The sequence below is a fragment of the Herpailurus yagouaroundi genome, unplaced genomic scaffold (genome assembly GCF_014898765.1).
Source record: "Herpailurus yagouaroundi ecotype Mexico unplaced genomic scaffold, PumYag 355, whole genome shotgun sequence".
NCBI classification, from domain to species: domain Eukaryota; kingdom Metazoa; phylum Chordata; class Mammalia; order Carnivora; family Felidae; genus Herpailurus; species Herpailurus yagouaroundi.
In genome coordinates, this window is record NW_024412572.1 from 6139955 (window position 1) to 6162501 (window position 22547).

General features: G+C 38.2%; 1 protein-coding gene across 2 annotated transcripts in view; it reads right to left on the reverse strand.

Moving 5' to 3' along the window:
• Window positions 1–22547, reverse strand: part of KDM5A (lysine demethylase 5A) — a 99998-nt gene that overhangs the window by 40096 nt on the left and 37355 nt on the right. For both annotated transcript variants that reach the window (XR_005786759.1, XM_040462704.1), the window contains exons 11-18: window positions 19222–19403; window positions 17164–17326; window positions 15503–15622; window positions 9969–10163; window positions 3143–3324; window positions 2655–2779; window positions 1609–1759; window positions 163–277 (exon numbers count right to left, since the gene is read on the reverse strand). Coding sequence is in view for 1 of the 2 variants with exons in the window: in XM_040462704.1 (XP_040318638.1) it covers window positions 163–277; window positions 1609–1759; window positions 2655–2779; window positions 3143–3324; window positions 9969–10163; window positions 15503–15622; window positions 17164–17326; window positions 19222–19403 (1233 nt within the window). In the remaining variant the exon portion in view is untranslated. The remainder of the gene's footprint in view (window positions 1–162; window positions 278–1608; window positions 1760–2654; window positions 2780–3142; window positions 3325–9968; window positions 10164–15502; window positions 15623–17163; window positions 17327–19221; window positions 19404–22547) is intronic.

Below are 22547 nucleotides of genomic sequence, written 5' to 3' on the forward strand. Positions count from 1 at the left end.
AACTGACTGAGCCACCCAGGCGCCCCTAAACCAAAGGATTCTTACTGTCAGCAGTAAGAGAAACAGAACAAAAAACTAGTCTAGACACAGTATTTTATCTGCCCAAAACAGAAACCCATACTACAAAGGTTATTACCCAAGAAAAGAAACGTAATACTCCACCTTTACTTGTCGAGCTTGGCTGATGACACATGGAAGACTAAAAAGTTGTTGGACAAAGGCCTTCAATTCTTCCACTGTCAGTTTGGTCCGAGTCCTCCCACTATCTGGGCTCTGCCTGATGTGAAATAATATTGAGACATAAGTAAGAAAAATTCATAGTCATCTGATATCAAAGGGGCTTCTAGTCTCTCTAGAATTCTAACCCAAGCAACCCCAGAATATGAGTGTTTGAGAGGTTCCACTGTAATGCTGATCACCTCCAAATCAGGTATTTACCTCTTTAGTTAATGGCTCAAAGATTCAATACTCCAAGTTGTAGTTCCTCCAATCTTACAAGTGTTAAACATTTCAAACAGTTAATCAATTCCTCAGATCAAAACATTATGTTCATTAACAAAACTAAATCTTCTACCTCAAAAAGCTTAAAATGTGGAACAAGGGCACCTTTAACTTAGGAGACAATAAACCCTCTGAAACATATTCAGAACTGTATGTGTATGTGCATTTTTCTAAGAAAAGGGTCTCTAAGCTTTTGCCAGATTCTCCGAGAGGGTTAGTGACCCAATGACAGCTAAAGATTCACTGACCAACATCTTTAAGAAAGATTCTCTAATAAAATGATAAATAAAAAATATACAAAGTAATTTTAAAACCCAATGTGAAGTGCTACAGAAGAACCTGTTCAGATACCAGGAATGTGTTGGAATGAATACAAAACAATACCACAGAAAATTTAACACATACAAATGACATTAAATCAAGGGCTCATACTTCTACACTCCTTAATAACAGCCTCTCCTGCAACCATCAAGGTTACTCTTTGCTGCCACCTGCCTTCAGCACGTAGTATCATTTATTTATTTACAAATATTTATTGCACACCTATTATGTGCCAGGCATTGTGCTAAGCACAAGAAATAAAGCAATGAAAAAAAGAATAAAAAATCTCCAACATCCTAGTCTCACACATGTTCTAGTGGGCCTGGGAAACAGTAGAAGAGATAATGAATTAGTATATCAGAGGTGACTGGGCTAGGAGAAAAAACAGGAAAAAAGAATAAAAAGGTTGCAATTTTATAAAGGTTGTCAGAGCAAGTTTCTTCAAGAACGTGTCATCTGAAAAAGACCTGAAAGAAGTGAGGGACAAGCCACCTGGATAGCAGGGAAGGCCTGTGAAGGCCCTAAGGAGAACCGTGCCCAGTGTGTAGGAAAAGCAGAAAGGGGAAGAAGACTGCAGAGTGAAGCAAGAAAGAAGGGAGAGTAGTAGGGGTTTAAGACTGGGACATGACTGGAGGAGAAAGGGAAATGGCCACAAGAGATCAAAGATTAAATAGAGGGCCTTGTGAGCCAGTTAAAATTCTGGCTTCTACTCTGAAAGAAAAACAAACAAGACCAAAAAACCCACAAGAAACCACTGGGGAACCCAACTCTTCTTCATAGTCTTACCTGTGCTTCTGCTTTTTGCTGAGAAGCAGCTGAGCCACAGAGGCACAGGTCTCTGCTTCTTTTACAGCATCCCTGAGCTTTCTAAAGAGATCATTCTCTGGGTATTTCCTATCCTCAGCATCTTCCAGCATTACTCGTAATTCAATCAAATCTGTAAGAATAAAACCGTATGCTATAACCACAGACATAAAAAGCCATTTAAAAATGTTAACCAACCCCTCTCAAGTTAGTCCTCAACCTATCAGAAGAATCATCGCAGCTGGGAAAATCTCACCAATGCAATTAAAAGCTTATGAGCAGATGCTCATTCCTAATCCTTATGGATGATTTCTCTCAGGTAAGGTTAATTCCTCATTCTTTTTTTTTTTAATGTTTTATTTATTTATTTTGAGAGAGACAGAGAGAGAGAGAGCGAGCATGCATGCAAGTAGGGGAGGGGCAGAGAGGGAGAAACAGAGAATCCCAAGCAATGTCTAGACACTTAACTGACTGAGCCACCCAGCTGCCCCTGCAATTCCTTGTTCTTAATTAGCCTTCAGTGTTAGTCCACTGGTCACAATGGCTCCCCAAAATACATATCTATTGCCAGTTAGCCATCTGCCCCATTTTATATTAACTTTTGATGTAAGAGAAGATTCTCAAATAGAAAACTAAATCTTAAGTCAGTCAACCAATCCATTAGTCTCAAATCTTAAATGAAGCCTAAGATTTTTCCTTAATAGAAAAACACATAAAACAAAACAAGGCCTCTTTCTTTTTTTTTTTTTTAATTTTTTTTTTTAATGTTTATTTATTTTTGAGACAGAGAGAGACAGAGCATGAATGGGGGAGGAGCAGAGAGAGAGGGAGACACAGAATCCCAAACAGGCTCCAGGCTCTGAGCTGTTAGCACAGAGCCCAACGTAGGGCTCAAACTCACGGACCGTGAGATCATGACCTGAGCCGAAGTCGGACGCTTAACCGACCAAGCCACCCAGGCGCCCCACAAGGCCTCTTTCAATGTGACAGTAATTTCAGTGTATGCATACAAAAGGAGGATACTTAACCTTTCTTGTGGTTGAAGTTGGCAGATAATGCTTCTGTAACACGGCTGACCCAAGTGTCATAAGATTGTGCCCTGACTTTCACACCGTATAGCAGAGAAGGGAGGTCCTCTAATGGATAGCGGTATCTAAAAACAAAGAGAAACAAACAAAACACAGAAATAAAAACTTGAAAATCCAACAATAACTTGAAAATAAATTTTAAACATAATCAGTTTAATACAATGATGAGGTGAATGGGGTCTTAAAAAAATCAAAGTTGTCCACAGAGGTTTAATGCAGGGAGAGACAGGGAACATATGAAATCAACTGATAAAAAAAAAATAACTTCAGTTGCCAAGTTTAGAGCCAACTTTAAAGGACTGGTCCACAGCAGGGAGGCAGAGAGACAAGGAAAAGTCACCAGCCTACACATGGGGAAGGGAAATTACAAAGAACAATGCCCTTGGTTTTCAAAGAATTAACAAGTTTTACAAGAAACTTATGGATACCTAAGACACTTCTTCTGCATGGGGCAGGGGCACAGATCAGCTGGATGGTAGAGACACACAAGCCGCTCAGGATTACAGGAGCATGTCAGAGCAGAGAGAAAACATGTGGTTCTGCACGCTGAACACTGTCGCTCATCATCAGGAACAAGTTCAAACACCTCTTCTTCCGACATCAGGACACCCTGAAATACAATTCATGTCACTACATCAAATCTTTCTAGTCTCTAAGCATCAAAGACCTTCAAGTTATTAAATTTTTTTCTTACAGGTAAATCTCTGACTTAAGATATAAACATGGGAGGTACAATGACACATCATCAAAATACTTTCCAAAATTAATCATTCCTAATTATTCAAAAATGAATCTTTCCTAATTATTCAAAAGTTCATAGGAAAAGAGTCCTTAGAGAAATCTGATCAAAGGATAAGATGATCAAGAGTTGTGATATTCAAATTATTGCAGAACAAGGAAAAATGATGCCCCATTAATGACACAGGTTAAACCTGAAATGGGACCATACCACAAGAACTTACTTCATGAGTCTCCACCAATGTATAAGCACACTTCAGAGATACTGTGGGTTTGGTTCCAGACCATGGCAATAAAACAACTATCACAACAGAACAAGTCAAATAAATTTTCTGGTTTCTCAGCATATATATAAGTTATATTTACACCATACTGTAGTCCATTAAGCGTGCAATAGTATTGTGTCTGAAAAAGCAATGTACACACCTTAATTAAAAAATCCTTTGCTGCTAAAAAATGCTCAACATCATCTAAGCTTTCAGGAGGTTATAATCTTTTTGCTGATGGAGGGTCTTGCCTTGATGTTCATCAGACTGTTAACTGATCAGGGTGGTGGTTGCTTAAGATTGGAGTGGCTGTTATAATTTCTTGAAACAATGGAGTCACATCAATTGTCTCTTTCACGTGTGACTTCTCTTAGCATATGATGCTATTTGACAGCATGTTATTCACAATTAGGACTTCTTTCAAAATATGAGTCCATCCTCTCAAACACTGCCACTGCTTTATCCACTAAGTTTACATAATATTCTAAATCCTTTGTCGTCATTTCAATAATCTTCACAGCATCTTCACCAGGAGTAGATTCCATCTCCAGAAAACAATTTCTTTGCTCATCCATCAGAAGCAACTCTTCATCTGCTAAAGCCGTATCACAAGATTGCAGCAATTCAGTCACATCCTCAGGCTCCACTTCTGTGATTGTAGTTCTCTTGCTCTTTCCAACACGTCTACACTTTCTTCTCCACTGAGATCTTGAAGCCCTAAAAGTCACTCCTGCCATAGCTGGAATCAACTTCTTCCCAACTTCTGTTCATATTGATATTTGGACCTTGTTCCATGTATCACAGATGTTCTTAATAGTATCTAGAATGGTGAATCTTTTCCAGAAGATTTTCAATTTATTCTGCTTAGATCTATCAGAAGACTATTTATGGCAGCTGTAGCCTTACAAAATTTATTTCTTAAATATTAAGACCTGAAAGTTGAATTACTCCTTGATCCACAGGCTGCAGAATGGATGTTCTGTTAGCAAGCATGAAAACAACATCAATCTTGTTGGACACCTCCATCACAGCTTTCGGGTGGCCAGGCACATTGTCCATGAGCAGTCATATTTTGAAAGGAATCTTTTTTTTTTCTCTGCACAGCAGGTCCAACAGTGGGCTTAAAATTTCAGTAAACTGTTTGTAAACACATGTGCTGTCATCTGGATTTTGTTGTTCCAGTTATACAACACAGAGTAGATTTAGCACAATTCTTAAAGATTTATTTTTTAATGTTTATTTTACTTCTCTTGAAAGAGAGAGAGAGAGAGAGCGAGCATGTGAGCAGGGGAGGGACAGAGAAAGGAGAGAGAGAATCCCAGGCAGGCTCCACATTGTCTGCACAGGAGCCCGATGCAGGGCTCAATCTCACCAGCTATAGGTGAAAACCAAGAGTCAGATGCTTAACTGACTGAGCCAGCCAGATGCCCCTAGCTGGACCCTGAGATTTTAGGATTGGTAAATGAGCAATGGCTTCAACTTAATGTCATCAGCTGTATTAGCCCCTAACAAGAGAGTCAGCCTGCCCTTTGAATCCAGGCATTGACTTCTCTCTAGCCATGAAAGTCCTAGATGGCATCTCCTTCCAACAGAAGGCAGTTTTTTCTACACCGAAAATCTATACTTAGTGTAGCCGCCTTCACAGATGACCTTGGCTACATCTTCTGGATAACTTGCTGCAGCTCTGTATCAGCACTTGCTGCTTCACCTTCCATTTTTGTGGTGTGTAGATGATTTCTTTCCTCAAACATCATGAACCAACCTCTGCTAGCTTCAAACTTCTGCAGCTTCCTCACAGCTCTCAGCATACATAAAACTTAGGAGTTAGGGCCTTGCTCTGGATTAGGCCTTGGCATAAGGAAATGTTGTGGCTGGTTCCATCTTCTATGCAGATCACTAAAACTTTCACCGTATCCTCAAAAAAGGCTATTTTGCTTTCTTACTGTTCATGTGTTCACTAGAGTAGCACTCTTAATTTACTTCAAGAACTTTTCCTTTGCATTCACAACCTGGCTAGCTGGCACAAGAAGCCTAACTTTTGACCTACGTAGGATTCCCACATGCCTTCCTCACTAAGCTTAATAATTTCTAGCTTCTGATCCAAAGTGAGAGATGTGTAACTCTTCCTTCCACTTGAGCACTTAAAAGGCCGCTGTAATAGGGCTATTACTTGGCTTAACTTCAGTATTGTTGTAGCTCAAAGAATAAAGAGGAACAGAGAAATAGCTAGTTGGTAGAGCAGGCTCAACATTCACATTTATCGATTAAGTTCACCATTATGGGGGCACAGGTTGTGGCACCCCAAAACAATTACAGTTGTAACATCAAAGATCACTCATAAAATGACCATAAAGAATACAATAATAATAATTAAAAAAAGCGTGACCAATTAAAATATGGGCAGAAGGGGTGACTGGGTGGATCAGCATCTGACTTTTGATCTGAGCTCAGGTCATGATCCCATAGTTGTGGGATCAAGCCCTGTGTGAAGCTCCACACTGAGCACGGAAGCCTGTTTAAGATTTCCTCTCTCCCTCTGTCCCTCTCCCCCACTTGCACTCTCTCTAAAATACAAAAATAAAAAATAAAAAAACAAAAATCAACAAAAATGGGCAAAAGACATTAACAAACATCTCTCCAAAGACATACATGATCGCTAACAGACACATGAAAAGATGCTCAACATCACTCTTCATCATAGAAATGCAAATCAAAACCACAATATAGTCTCATGCCTCTCAGAATGGCTAAAATCAAAACTATAAGAAACAACAAGTGTTGGCATGGATATAGAGAAAGAGAAACCCTCATGCACTATTGGTAAGAATGCAAACTGGTGCAGCCACTGTGGAAAACAGTATGGAGGGTCCTCAAAAAATTAAAGTTAGAACTACCATATGATTCAGCAATTGCACTACTGGGTATTTACCCAAAGAATATGAAAACACTAATTTGAAAAGATATATGCACCACTACGTTTATTACAGCATTCTTTACAATAGCCAAATTATGGATAAAAAAACGTGGTATATATACACAATGGAATATTATTCAGCCATTAAAAAGAACAAAAACCTGCCATTTGCAACAACATGGATGGATCTAGAGAATATGCTAGTGAAATAAATCAGTCAGAAAAAGACAAATACCATCTGATTTCATTCATATGTGGAACTGAAGAAACAAAACAAAGAAAAAAAAGACAAAAAAAAACCCCACAAAAAACAAAAAACCTCAGACTCTATTAAGGGAATTTCATTCTTTTTTTAAGTAAGCTCTACACCCAATGTGGGGATCAAACTCATGACCCTGAGTTCAAAAGTCATCCACTGTGCCAGCTAGATGCCCCAGACTCTATTAAATATAGAGAATAAACTGTTGGTTACAGAGGGGAGGTGGGTGGGGGGGATCAGTGAAATAGGTGAAGGGGATGAAGAGTACGTTTATGATGAGCCCTGACTAATGTATAGAATTTTTGAATCACTGTATTGTACACCTAAAACTAATATAACATTGTATATTAATTGTACCATAATTAAAAATGAAAAAATGAAATAAAATAAAATGAAAAAATTTGAAATATTTTGAGAATTACCAAATTTGACAGACATGAAGTGAGCAAATGCTGTTGGAAAAATGAGGCCAATAAATTTGATCAATGCAAGGTTGCCACAAACCTTCAATTTGTAAAAAACACAGTACCTGTGAAACTTCAAAAGATAGACACCAGGCAATGGGAAAGAAATCATCTTTGTGGAAGGTGAGTTGACTGTATTTATGTGAGTCTGTTTCTGGGTTCTCTGTTGTGTTCCATTGGTTGATTTGTCTGTTCTTTTGTAAATACCACATAGTCTTTATTACTACTCTAGCCTTATAGTAAGTATTTAATATTTTTATTTATTTTTTATGAGTATAGTTGACACATAGTGTACTTTAGTTTCAGGTGTACAATTTATAGTAAGTCTTGAAATCAGGTAGTGTTAGTCTTCTGAGTTTGTTCTTCTGCAATATTGACTTGGCTATTATGAGTCTTTTATCTCTCCAAATAAATTTTAGAACCAATTTGTCAATATCCATAAAATAACTTGCTGGGATTTTGATAAGGATTTCACTGGATTTATAGGTAAGTTGGGAAGAACTGACATCTTGACAACACTGAGTGTTCCTATCCATGAACATGGAATATCTCTCCATTAACTAAACTCTTTTTTGATTTTGTTCATCAGAGTTTTGTAGTTTTCCTCCCTGTACATGTTCAGGGTACCTGGGTGGCTCAGTTGGTTAAGTATCTGGCTCTTGGTTTCAGCTCAGGTCATGATCTCCCTGTTTCATGAATTCAAGCTCAGCTTCAAGCTCTCCACTGGGAGCTCTCTTAGGATTTTCTCTCTCTGCCCCTCCCTACTTGTACTCACTCGCTCTCAAAATAAACTTCCAAAAAAAAAAAAAAGAAAGAAACTGGGGCGCCTGGGTGGCTCAGTCAGTTAAGCATCTGACTTTGGCTCAAGTCACGATTTTGCGGTTCATGAGTTCAAGCACCATGTCAGGCTCTGTGCTGACAGCTCAAAGCCTGGAGCCCACTTCAAGTTCTGTGTCTCCCTCTCTCTCTACCCCTCCCCTGCTCGCACTCTGTCTCTCTCTCAAAAATAAACATTAAAAAAAAAAAAAAAAAAAAGAAACCTAAGTATTTCATTCTTGAAGGGTGCTAATATAAATGGCTAACTTAAAAAAAATGTTTTTTAATGTTTATTTGAGAGACAGTGTGCATGTGAGCACAGGGAAGGGCAGAGAGAGAAAGAGAGACAGAGAATCCTGTCAGCGCAAAGCCAGGTGAGGGGTTTGATCCCACAAACCATGATATCATGACCTGAGTTGAAAACAAGGGTTGGAGGCCTCACCAACTTAGACACCCAGGTGCCCAATGGTAATTTGTTTTTAATTTCAAATTAAAACGTTAGTTGAATTTTTTAAAAATAAGAGTTAGGAGCACCTGGGTGGCTCAGTCAATTAAGTGTCTGACTTTGGCTCAGGTCATGATCTAATGGTTCATGAGTTCAAGCCCTGCACTGGGCTCTGTGCTAACAGTGCAGAGCCTGCTTGGGATTCTCTCTCTCTTCCCCTTCCCCATTTGCTCTCTCTCTCTCTCTCAAAATAAATAAATAAACTAAAAAATTAAATTAAATTTTAAAAAAAGGTTTGGGGTGCCTGGGTGGCTTAGTCAGTTAAGCGTTTGACTCTTGATTTCAGCTCGGGTCACAATCTCATGGTTTGTGAGTTTAAGCTCCCATGCTGGGCTCTGTGCTGACAGCACAGAGCCTACTTAGGATTCTCTTTCCCTCTCTCTACCCCTCCCCTGCTCCCGCTCTCTCAAAAATAAATAAATAAATTCTAAAAAACAAAAGATTTAATTTACTACAAGCATTCAAAATCCTAACACTTGTTGGGGGTGGGGGGGGGGGGGGGGTGGGAGGTGGATCTGGTCACCCTCTGCCCAGCCACCTCCATTATAAGGAAACTCCATCAAAAATTCAACTGGCTTCCAAACCAGGAAAAAAAAAATCCCAGCACTTGGTCATTCAGTACTTCCTACTCATTAAGTGGCTTAGAAAGAGGAAAGAAATAAAAACAAATCAATTTAGTCTGACAGTTGGAATCACCAGAAACATAACTTTTATTCAATTTCAAACCTCAAAGAAAAGGATTTGAACTTTCTTATTTAAAGAAATACTATATGTAGAAGATTCTTATTTATTTTTTTTTTAATTTTTTTTTTTTTAACATTTATTTATTTTTGAGACAGAGAAAGACAGAGCATGAGCAGAGGAGGGTCAGAGAGAGAGGGAGACACAGACTCTAAAGCAGGCTCCAGGCTCTGAGCTGTCAGCCCAGACCCCGATGCGGGGCTCGAACTCACGGACCGCAAGGTCATGACCTGAGCCGAAGTCAGACGCCCAACCGACTGAGCCACCCAGGTGCCCTGAAGATTCTTATTTAAAGAAATAAATATATACCTAAGAAATTCTAGCTGATAGGATTCTAATTTTTTAATCTAGAAATGACATAAAGATTCCTAAAATTTTTCAATTTGAAGAACGCAAAATGGCAAGTATAAAAACATATGTTCTCTAAACTTATGAGTTTTGTGTTCAACTTCTAAAGAATCAAAGATGAAAATGGATTCTTTCTACACATTCCATTTTTAGTATATTCCATGAGCAGTATTGAATACAGGGAATGTGCCAAGCAAACTCACCATTTGTACAACAGACTCCCTTAATCTTGTCTCTTCTTCAGTCATGAGAGTCAATTCTTTGCACACCATGGCAGCCAGGCCCACGTCTAAGCATTCTGGATCTGCTGCCATCTTGAAAATGAGTTCTTCATGTGAAAAGACACAATGGCGCCTTAACCGTCTGTAATGATTGACACACTGACGTCCAATGGGTAACTGTAAAACGACAAGTTTCTCAAATTAACTTACTTGCTTATGACATTTTCCAGAACAAAACCACTATTTAGCCTACAGATCCTCTCTTTTACTGTAAAGAAGGCAGAATAACCAACTCCATTTGAAAATAAGAGGTAACTTAAATATTAAATCTTTATGGCCCAGCAGGAATTTCAAAGGTGTTCCCACAGCAAATTTCCATAATTTGAGATGCTAAGCCTCTACCCTAAGCTACTGACTTTCTACTCATTATGTACCAGAAGTACAAGTTCCTTGATATTTAAATAAGGTAGCAAACTTTTAGACCAGTCTAACATAAACTGCCTTTAAAGAAAAAAGAAAAGACATTCAGATTATAAAGGGTTCAGTGGACATATTCAACACAGAAGTCTCCATAGAACAAAAAGCAGAGATGTTATTAGAAGTTTGAAAAAGAAAAGCGGAGAAAAAAAGCACTACTTTAGCAATTCACATGGACTCACTCAATTTTTTGTAAGAACCAAAGCAAAAGATGATTTACATTTTAGCATCTAGAAATTATTTTAATTTTTTTTTCAACGTTTTTTATTTATTTTTGGGACAGAGAGAAACAGAGCATGAACGGGGGAGGGGCAGAGAGAGAGGGAGACACAGCATCGGAAACAGGCTCCAGGCTCCGAGCCATCAGCCCAGAGCCCGACGCGGGGCCCGAACCCACGGACCGCGAGATCGTGACCTGGCTGAAGTCGGACGCTTAACCGACTGCGCCACCCAGGCGCCCCTAGAAATTATTTTAAAAACAATCAGTCTAGGGCACCTGAGTGGCTCAGTTAGTAAAGTGTCCAACTCCTGATTTCAGCTAGGTCATGATCTCACGGTTTGTGGGATCAAGACCCAGGTTGGGCTCTGTGTTGACAGTGTGGAGCCTGCTTGGGATTCTCTCTCTCCCTCTCTCTCTCTCTCTGACCCTCCCCTGCTCACACACACACTCTCTCTCAAAATAAATAACTTAGGGATGCCTGGGTGGCTCAGTTGGTTAAATGTCCAACTTCAGCTCAGGTCATGAGTTCATGGGCTCATGAGTTCAAGCCCTACGTTAAGCTCTGTGCTGACAGCTCAGAGAGCCTGGAGGCTGCTTTGGATTCTTCATCTCTCTCTCTCTGCCCCTCCCCCGCACACGCTCTTTCTCTCTCAAAAATAAACATTAAAAAAATTTTTAATAAATAACGTAAAAATAAATAAATACATACATACATACATACATACATACAGTCTGACCCAAAGAGAATTCAAAGTGAAGTCCTGAGATTATATACTTTATTCTCCCTACGTGAAATGATCACTTTTCATAAATCATCAGATTCCTTCTTTAAGATAAATACTGAAAATTTCTTTAACCATCAAGCTTTAAGCCAAATTGTGATACTAGTTATACTATACAGGCACCCCTTAGAGATATTGTGGGTTCAGTTCCTGACCACCATAATATGTGAATACCACAATAAAGTGAGTCAAGTGAATTTTTTGGTTTTCCAGTGCATATGAAAGTTAGGTTTACACCATACAATATATATTTAGTGTGCAACAGCATTATGTCTAAAAAAAACAATGTACACACTTTACTTCAAAAATACTTTCTTGGGGGGGATGAAAAAAAATACTTTCTTGCTAAAAAATGCTAACCATCACCAGAACTTTCAACAAATCCTAACTACTAATCATAGATCCCTGTAACATTTAATGAAAAAGTTTGAAATATTGCCAGAATTACCAAAATGTGACATAGAGACATGAACAAATGCCATTGGAAAACTGGCACCAAGAGACTTGCTTGACACAGGGTTGCCACAAGCCCTCAATTTGTATTTAAAAAAAAAAAAATGCAGTTGTGGAGTGCAATAAAGTGTGATGAAACACATATGCCTGTACACACAAACACACACACTCCTCCCATTCCTTTTCTCTCTTTCTCTCCTTTCTCTCTCTCTTTCCCCCCCCCCCCCACACTTGTATCCTCCTGTACAGTGGAAAAACTTGGGTGATTTAAATAGGGTTTTAGTTTATATTTGAAAACTAAGATATAAAAGAGAAAAAATTTAAAAATGGACCTTTAAGAACCTTTTAGAAATCACCTCCAGTTTAAGACAGGCAGACGACAACGATAGGAATCATAGTTTAAGAATATAAGACTATCTCTGAATCAAGTGATATTTCCATACTCTTCTAAAGAAACCATCTTTCCCAAGAAAACAATTATACTGAACTTATGATTAGCAATTATTTTGTCTATTAACAATCTACAAGTCTTTCATTTCTTAATTCATAAATATTTACTTTTTAAACATTTCTGATACAACTTATTAACAATGGCAAGAAGATATGCAGATCTTAATTATTACAATCTGTAAAGAAGCCACATAAAATACAACTGATTATCTATTGTGGCTTATCAAACTTAATACCATCACTTTATTACAAATCTAAAGCTGCTAAAACATTTCATTTCTATGGGCAGAAGACACGAATAGACACTTTTCCAAAGAAGACATGCAGATGGTAGACACATTAAAGATGATCAACATTGCTCATCATCACGGAAATACAAATCAAAACCACAATGAGATACCACCTCACACCAGTCAGAGTGGCTAAAATTAACTCAGGAAACAACAGACGTTGGCAAGGATGTGGAGAAAGAGGAATCCTCTTGCATTGTTAGTGAGAATGCAAACTGGTGCAGCCACTCTGGAAAACAGTGTGGAGGTTCCTCAAAAGAGTAAAAATAGAACTATCCTATGACCCACCAATAGCACTAATAGGAATTTATTCAAAGGATACAGGTGTGCTGATTCAAAGGAGCACATGCACACCAATGTTTATAGCAGCGCTTTCAACAATAGTCAAATTATGGAAAGAGCCCAAATGTCCATCAAACGATGAATGGATAAAGACAATGTGGTATATATATACAATGGAGTATTACTCAGTAATCAAAAAGAATGAAATCTTGCCATTTGCACCTACGTGGATGGAACTGGAGCGTATTATGCTCAGTGAAATAAGTCAGTCAGAGACAGACAGAGACAGAGACAAACCATAAGAGACTCTTAAATACAGAGAACAAACTAAGGGTTGATGGGGGTAGGGAAAATGGGTGATGGGCATTGAGGAGGGCACTTGCTGGGATGAGCATTGAGTGTTGTATATAAGTGATGAATCACGGGGATCTATTCCTGAAGCCAGGACTACACTGTATGTTAGCTAACTTGACAATAAAAAAAAAAATTTCCCATTTCTATCACACCCTTCTTCTACAGAGTTTCAAGGACTTTTACATATATCATCTCACTTATTTGAAGTTATTAAGCAAATCTTAGCATCTTTTTATACCATGTGAAAAACTTAGGCCCAGTGAAATTAAAAGAGCTGCTCAAGGCCAAACATCAATAACAGTGAAAACATTAAAGGCAGAAACCATCTTTAATTTGTTTCTGAATTACCTCTATTTCCTATCCTACATCTAGCCAAGAAACAAGTAAATCATAAAGTTAATAAATGTTAGTTAAATTAAAAAAAAAATAGAGCTTGGGGAGCCTGATTGGCTCAGTCGATTAAGTGTCCAACTTCGGCTCAGGTCATGATTTCATGGTTCATGAGTTCAAGCCCTGTATCGGATTCTATGCAGACAGTGCAAAAAGCCTGCTTGGGATTTTTTCTCTCTTCCTCTCTCTCTACCCCTTCCCCACTTGCTCTATGTCTCTCTCAAAATAAATCAACTTAAAAACAAAAACAGAGTTCAAACCCAAGGAAAAGTCCTAAGCTCGAACTTGCTCATACTGCTCCTTAAGCCTAATAACGTTCAAAATTACTAGATCAAATAAGATTACTCATGTCATCTGTTAACCAAGGAAACAAAAATGATTCACTATGAAATTTAATAAATTAAGGTGGCTACAGAAAACATAAGACCCAATATTACAAAAAAACACCTCCCCAAGGGGCGCCTGGGTGGCTCAGTCAGTTAAGCATCCTACTCATCTTACGACTGTTAAGATTGAGCCCCGTGATGGGCTCTGCACTGACAGCACAGAGCCTGCTTGAGATTCTCTCTCTCCCTGCACCTCCCCAGCTAGCACACATGCATGTACTCCCTCTCTTTCTCAAAATAAACAAACATTAAAAAAAAGATACTTAAAAAAATATATATATATCTCCCCAAATGTTGAGAGACAGAAAAGCGTCACTAAAGGAAAAACAAAGTCAAAGAGTGTATCATAAATTTGCAGTCTTTTCCCAACCAACATGACATAATCATATCTAATTACTTTTTGATTATCTACTTCATACAAAAAAGCAAAAGAGAAATCACTGGCATTATCATTTAAACAAAAGTGTATCAACAGAGATCCCAATATCATAGTAACTTTTTAAAATAAATTTTTTAAAAGGAATAAAAAAACAAAATGGCAGGAAGAGTAAAATCAACTAATTGTCTCTAAAAAGGAAAATAATAAAGGGATATTTTAAAAATCTGAGCTAAATATTGGAAAATATGGGTAAAATTCTTTTATTTTTAATTTTTTAATGTTTATTTATTTTTGAGAAAGAGAGAGTATAGTGGTGGGGGGAAGGGGGACAGACAGAGAGGGAGACACAGAATTTCAAGCAGGCTCCAGGCTCTAAGCTGTCAGCACAGAGCCTGACACGGGGCTCAAACTCACGGGCTTCAAGACCACGATCTGAGCCGACAGTTGGACGCTTAACCGACTGAGCCACCCAGATGCCCCGGTAAAATTAATTCTTAAAAAGATCTGGTTGTAGGGGCACCTAAATGGCTCAGATGGTTAAGCCTCCAACTTCCGCTCAGTTCGTGATCTTGCAGTTCATGAGTTCAAGCCCCACATTGGGCTCCCTGCTGTTGGCACGGAGCCCAGAGCCTGCTTAGGATCCTCTGTCTCCCTCTCTCTCTACCCCTCCCTGGCTCTAGTGTACATGTACTCTCCCTAAAATAAATAAACGTTTAAAAAAAAAAAAAAAAGATCTGGTTGTCATTATAAAATCCATAAGTTGCTCAGATAAAGCAAAGACTAGAGGAACCATATTCTCGCAGAAAAGATTCAAAAAATATCAACTGTTCATTTAAAATTCAAACAGAATGGGGAAAATAATGGATAAGAACTATAAAATCTTCCAAATAAAAAGTGTAATGGAAACTGAACTTTCTAAATTATAACAGCCATTCTACTCTCTACTGAAATATTCATGAATCCTCCCCTCCCCAGCTAAGTAAATATGGCAACTAAGATGCATTTTCCAGGGGTGTTAGTAGACGTACAACAGCTACTTGCTATAGAACAGACCCAGTCAGCAGTACAGAAGTTCACAGCTTCAGCAAAGTTGTAGCCCTGGTTAAATCCAGAATGATAGGCACGAGGAAACGTCACAACAAACTCTCCAGCACACTGATTGGTCCTGTACACCTAAATGCAAAGTGGGAACAGGGATATAAAACAAAACAAAATAAAAACAACAAAAAAGGGGAACAGATTTTATCAGTCACTTTCAGCAGCACTTTCTAAAATTAAAAACAGTAAAGCATTCATTTACACCTATCAGAAGACAATATCAGGGTTTAAAAAGGAGCCCGAGGGGTACCTGGGTGGCTCAGTCGGTTAAGTGTCTGACTTCAGCTCAGGTCATGATCTCACAGTTCGTGGGTTCGAGCCCCACATCAGGTTCTGTGCTGACAGCTCAGAGCCTGTGGCCTAATTCAGATTCTGTGTCTCTTTCTCTCTCTGCCCCTCCCCCCCCCCAAGCTCTGTTTCTCTCTCTACCAAAAATAATTAAAAAAAAAAAAAAAAGCAGCAGTCAGAACTCTACCTTCTTAAAATAGTCCCTGATAACAAATTATAATAATTCATAAAAAGAAAGTATGAGACAAAATTTCAAAGAGAAATGTTACTCACTGAACTACTAGTTTCTGAAACTTGACAAAATTTTTACAATTAAGAGATTTTTTCTTTTACTCCTTTTATCCTTGTGTTGTCAATCATGGTAAAGGATGGAATTTCCTCCTACTCTTGGATAATTTTTTGGAAATTAACTAATTAGTTCATACGTAATATGGAAATATCCCCAAAATCAGTTTTCCTGAATCCCACTTAGTTTTATAATAATACTATATGTCTTTAGAAAAGTCCCAGATTTGGGGCACCTGGGTGGCTCAGCTCAGTTAAGTATCTGACCTCGGCTCAAGTCATGATCTCACAGCTCATGAGTTCGAGCCCCATGTCGGGCTCTGTGCTGATAGCTCAGAGACTGGAGCCTGCTTTAGATTCTCCGTCTCCCTTTCTCTCTGCCCCTTCCCTGCTTGCGCTCCTATCTCTCTCTCTCAAAAATAAACCTTAAAAAAAAAAAAGTCTCAGATTCTAGTACACATTCACTCTTCAAAGACAAACTAACACTACTATTACTCAAACTACTTTCTCATTAAGGGTGTGATGAATATTTGAATATATACAGCAAATCTGTATATATTTATACTTTATCAGGTATTAGTGGCTTAAATTTAATAATCATTATCAAAACCAAGTTGAAAAGTAAAAAAAGTATCCATAGTATATTTCATTATTGCATATAAAAAGAGGCTGTGAAATCTTTACATGAAAAATGATCTCCAAAGGATAGACATTAGTTATTACAACTATCACTTAAAATACTTACACTTTGACTAAACAAAGTTAATAAGGAATACAAGATTTTTGTTAAGACCAGGACATAATGGTTTACTGAAAACAGAAGACTATTTTCATAGATAGTTATACATAAAATATGATGAATACTTTAAAACACCTCTTAACCAAAAAAATGTTCTTCCCTTCAGAATATAAATTCTAATTTGGCTAGAAAATGACATGATCTTTTGCTTCCAGTTACAAAACAAAGCATATGTTGTGATTCTAATAAAAAGCGAACATAAATTTAAAGTAAAAATACTAAAAGGAGACCCGAAAAGACTCACAGGCACACCATGCTCCATCAGTACATTGGGATTCATGATGGTGACTAACTGATGCAGGAGATCAGGCTGGGATTCAAATAACTCAGGGGCCAGCTCCCTCATCACCTCCTCCAGTTGTTCTGCAGCATGAGATGGCACACCATACCAGGTCTTTGGTTCCCCCCTAGCAAAAGAAACAACTGTTTAACTAGGTGAGCATGGTACCAATGAGGCCAGGGTCTCTCATGCAAATCCACTAATTTATAATTAATTTTGTTTGTCCCATGGTCATAAATTATATACCCTGAATCCTGGCAAACCAACTCATAAATCTATTGTTTGATGAGCTATTGTTCATAAAGAAGGTAGGGCAAGAGTATATAAATAGGCAGGCACATACTTATCACTACTATTAGAAAAGCAATTCAAAGCACATGAACTCTTTAAGGTGGATCAACAAATAGTATTTCAAACAGGAAAGATCCTATCTGAAAAACGAACATCATTCTAAAGGATACTGACATGGTACCTTGATTTCAAGTCCACTGGACATTCCAATTATCCCCACAACGACCAAAGTCAAAGTCAGTACTCTCTAGACTACTTTTACATAAATTCATTAAGTTGATTTACTATCCAACAAAATAAGGCAAGGCTGGAAATTGTTGAAAACTTAAAGAATTCTATCTATAAATCTTAAGGACCAAACTGGCCCCATTAATGTACCAGACTTTAGCGGACTAGAGTTCATTTATAATACTAAATTGTACTCCTAGGAAATGGATTTAATGGGTCATACTATATTTATAAAATAGCTGCATTTCCTAATCCTAATACAATCCACAGTGCTGTCTCTAACAGAACTTACTATAATCATGAGAATGTTCTATAGCTGTGCTAACCAATACATACAGCCCTAGTCACCTGTGACCATAAAGCACTTGAAATATGTTTCCTATAACTGAGGAATTACATTTTTAATTGTATCTTAATTAAAAAAAGATTGTTTTTAATGTTTGTTTATTTTTGGGAGAGAGACAGAGGATGAGTCAAGGAGGGGCAGAGAGAGGAGACACAGAATCTGAAGCAGGCTCCAGGCTCTAAGCTGTCAGCACAGAGCCCAATGCGGGGCTCGAACTCACGAACCAAACCGCAAGATCGTGATCTGAGCTGAAGTCAGATGCTTACCCAACTGAGCCGCCCAGGTGCCCCATTCTTAACAAATTTAAATACCCACATTTAGCTAGCAGTTATCATATTAAACAGCACTGTGATAAAGCAGAGAAATAAAATCACTATAGTTTTCCACTGCAAAGAGTGATTTGAGTAGTATCTTCCAAATGGAGAAAAAAACATCATATAGTTGATATCATAATAATGGACAAGGAACTGGGCTAGTAAATAAAAGCTATGGGGGAGATACAAAAAAATTCAGCCAACAAATTTAATGAATACACATGTAACAGGCATTTTTAGGGAAAATGTTATCAAAAAGAAAAAAAATCATTTGATAATTTCCAATACTGAAGGTTTAGTCAGATCTTAATTATATACACGCTTTGAACATTCTACCTTGAATATCAAAAGATACACCAAGTAATTTTCATGTACACCAAATAAGTATCATTTGGTCTAAAACTCTAGGCTCTGAGGGCACCTGGGTGGCTCAGCTGGTTAAGCGTCCTCTTCAGCTCATGTCATGATCTCACAGTTAATGAGTTCAAGCCCCGAATCAGGCTCTGCGCTGGCAGTGTGGAGTCTGCCTGGGATTTTCTCTCCCTCTGCCCCTCCCCTGCTCATGCACATGCTTGCTCTCTCTCTCTCCTCTCCCTCTCTCTCTCAAAAATAAATAGTTTAAAAATAAAAATAAAAAAATAAAACTCTAGGCTCTGCTGCATGCACATATTTTAAAAGGGAAGGTATCTGAGATATACATATCCTTAGACCTCTACACTTCTCAATATGTTACCCTACTTTGGATAGGAAATACTTTTAAATTCAGCTCTTACTAACATATCACCTAATACTATATCACACCTTTAAAAAGGTTACTAAACATATAACAAAGATCATATATACCAGTGTAAGTAGTTGATGGAATAACTCCAGTGATCTTCAATGTGCCAGCAGAAAGAAGAAAAACACATTCCCACATAGAGCCATGGCACTTTCATACCAGAGATGTCTACATTAATGTGTGCAAGAACAGACTGCTCTAGGACAGGCATATTATTCAAATTCCAACCAGAAAGTGCATACTCCTATAAAGAAAAAAAAAAAGATGTAAATGAAAGATCAGAAATGACACATGCCCAATAGAAATTTCAAGGGAGTCTTTTAAAATAAGGTAAAATTTGTATATAATATTTATAATAATCTAGTCCATAGAATCATGCTCTTTGCTCTCTGCAACATGTAATTCATATACCTATTCAATCCTGTCTCCTGTCTAGCTGGCATTTAGATTTCCCTTTAGTTATTTCAGATACCTCTGGTTTATTCTGAAGCATATAAGCAATTTTTTTTACTACTCCTCCCTCAAATACACTACTATAAAATTATGTGAGACTCATTTTAATAGGACAGTATTATATTTCTAATTTATCCCTAGTAGTATAACTTCCCCAAATATTTATAGCATGGTGCCAGAAATTGTGAAAACAGAATACTACGATATGTAATCCTGCATTTATGCCAACAGCAAAGACTAAGATGACACAGAAAGTCACCATTACCACCCCCACTAGCAACTCACCTAGAAATACTGGATAAATTATAATAATGAAAACATTTGTTTCATAGATGAACTCAAAAGAAAAAAGAATTTCCAGTTTCCAGAAACAAAGAAAAAGGAAAGAAAGGCAGAATGAAAAAGGAAAGCTACTGACTGAGTTTTCATAGAGGCTTCTCTGGATATAAGGGCTGGACACTGAGTTTCAAAAGCCTACCCTGAAACCATTATGAAGCCTTAAAGTGTTTATCATCCTTGCTGGGAGCAGTTCTCAAAGTGGGGTCCAGGGAACCCAGAACTATTTCCGGGACTATGCAAAGTCCAACTATGCTCATAGGAACTGTTAAGATGTTATTTGCCTTTTTACACTCATTCTTACAGGGATGTAGTGTGAATTTTCCAGAGGATACATGATATGTAACATCACAACAGACTGAATGCACAAAGAAGAAAGTGAACCCAGCTGCCTTCTATCAGGTAGTCGAAAACTGCTAAACGTGGATGCCAGGTACTGAGGGAAGGAGGAAAGTTCATTATTATGTGCACTTTCCACAATACAGAGTTGAAAAAATAAAACCCTCAAAGTAAGAGCTTTAACAGCCAATGACAAAGCTGAAGACAGAATGTGTCAACTAGAAGTCAGATTTGAGGATATCATCCACACTGTAGCACAAAAAAATGGAAACTATAAATATGTAGTTAAGAGTTGCAGAAGACAAAATAAGAAAGTCCATCATAGGTTTAAGTAGGAATTCCATGCAAACTGGTGCAGCCACTCGGGAAAACAGTGTGGAGGCTCCTCAAAAAATTAAAAATAGATCTACCCTATGATCCAGCAATAGCACTGCTAGGAATTTACCCAGGGGATACAGGAGTGCTGATGTATAGGGGGACTTGTACCCCAATGTTTATTTATAACAGCACTTTCAACAATAGCCAAATTATGGAAAAAGCCTAAATGTCCATCAACTGATGAATGGATAAAGATGTGGTTTATATACACAATGGAATACTACTTGGCAATGAGAAAGAATGAAATCTGGCCATTTGTAGCAATGTGGATGGAACTGGAGGGTATTATTCTAAGTGAAATAAGTCAGGCAGAGAAAGACAGATACCGTATGTTTTCACTCATATGTGGATCCTGAGAAACTTAACAGAAGACCATGGGGGAGAGGAAGGGAGGGCAAAAAAAGGTACATAGAGGGAAGGAGGCAAACCTAAGAGACTCTTAAATACTGCGAACAAACTGAAGGTTGATGGGGCGTGGGAGAGACGGGAAAGGGGGTGATGGGCATTGAGGAGGGCACCTGTTGGGATGAGCACTGGGTGTTGTATGGAAACCAACTTGACAATAAATTATATTTAATATTAAAAAAAATAAGTAGGAATGCCATTAAGAAATAGTAAAGAAATAGGGGCGCCTGGGTGGCTCAGTCGGTTAAGCATCCAACTTTGGCTCAGGTCATAATCTCGCAGTTTGTGAGTTCAAGTCCCATGTCAGGCTCTGTGCTGATAGCTTGGAGCCTGGAGCCTGCTTCAGATTCTGTGTCTCCTCCTCTCTGCCCCTCCCATTCTCATGCTCTGTCTCTCCCTGTCTTTCAATAATAAATAAACGTTTAAAAAAAAATAAAAACAAAGAAATAGTAATGAAATACGATTCATACCCTCAATATGCTTTTTAAAAAAGGTTTTCAAGGGGCGCCTGGGTGGCGCAGTCGGTTAAGCGTCCGACTTCAGCCAGGTCACGATCTCGCGGTCCGTGAGTTCGAGCCCCGCGTCGGGCTCTGGGCTGATGGCTCAGGGCCTGGAGCCTATTTCCGATTCTGTGTCTCCCTCTCTCTCTGCCCCTCCCCCGTTCATGCTCTGTCTGTCTCTGTCCCAAAAATAAATAAACGTTGGAAAAAAAAAAAAAAGGTTTTCAAAAAATACTATTCAATATGTTTTTTAGTTGGTTGGTCAGCTGGTTGTGTGAAAACATAATCAATCTAGTTGAAGAGGTAAGACCTACATACAAAAAGTTTCAAGACAACAGTATACACATGGAACTCCAAACACAGATAAAAGAGTAAATTCTTTAGTTCTTCAGAGGACAATAGTAATTAGTGTGGGTTTGCATCATTAAGAAAACTTTTTTTTTTTAATATTAATGTTTATTTATTTTTGAGACAGACACAGACAGAGAGAGACAGAGTGTGAGCAGGGGAGGGGCAGAGAGAAAGGGAGACAGAATCTGAAGCAGGCTCCAGGCTCCAAACTGTCAGCACAGAGCCTCATGCAGGGCTCAAACTCGTGAACCGCGAGATCATGAGCTGAGCCAAAGTCAGAGGCTCAATCGACTGAGCCACCTAGGCACCCCAGGAAAACTTTATAGAAAAGAAGAACCTGAGTAAAGCTTAGAAAAATAGATAAGATGTGACAATGAATGACAGAAAGACAGAATATATACTGTCCTGGCTGGTGAAGGGGAAGACTGAAATCAGTCATACTCAGAAACACAGGAAATAAGACTAGAAAAGAAGAATGCACCTTTAACCTTAAATTAAGAAGCTTGGGTTTTATCCTATATTCAGAAAAGAAATAAAACAGAATCTGAAAAATGAAACAGTATAAACATAATATCTTAAATATTTTTAAACTTTTGTTTACGGAAAATTTGAAACATAAACAAAAG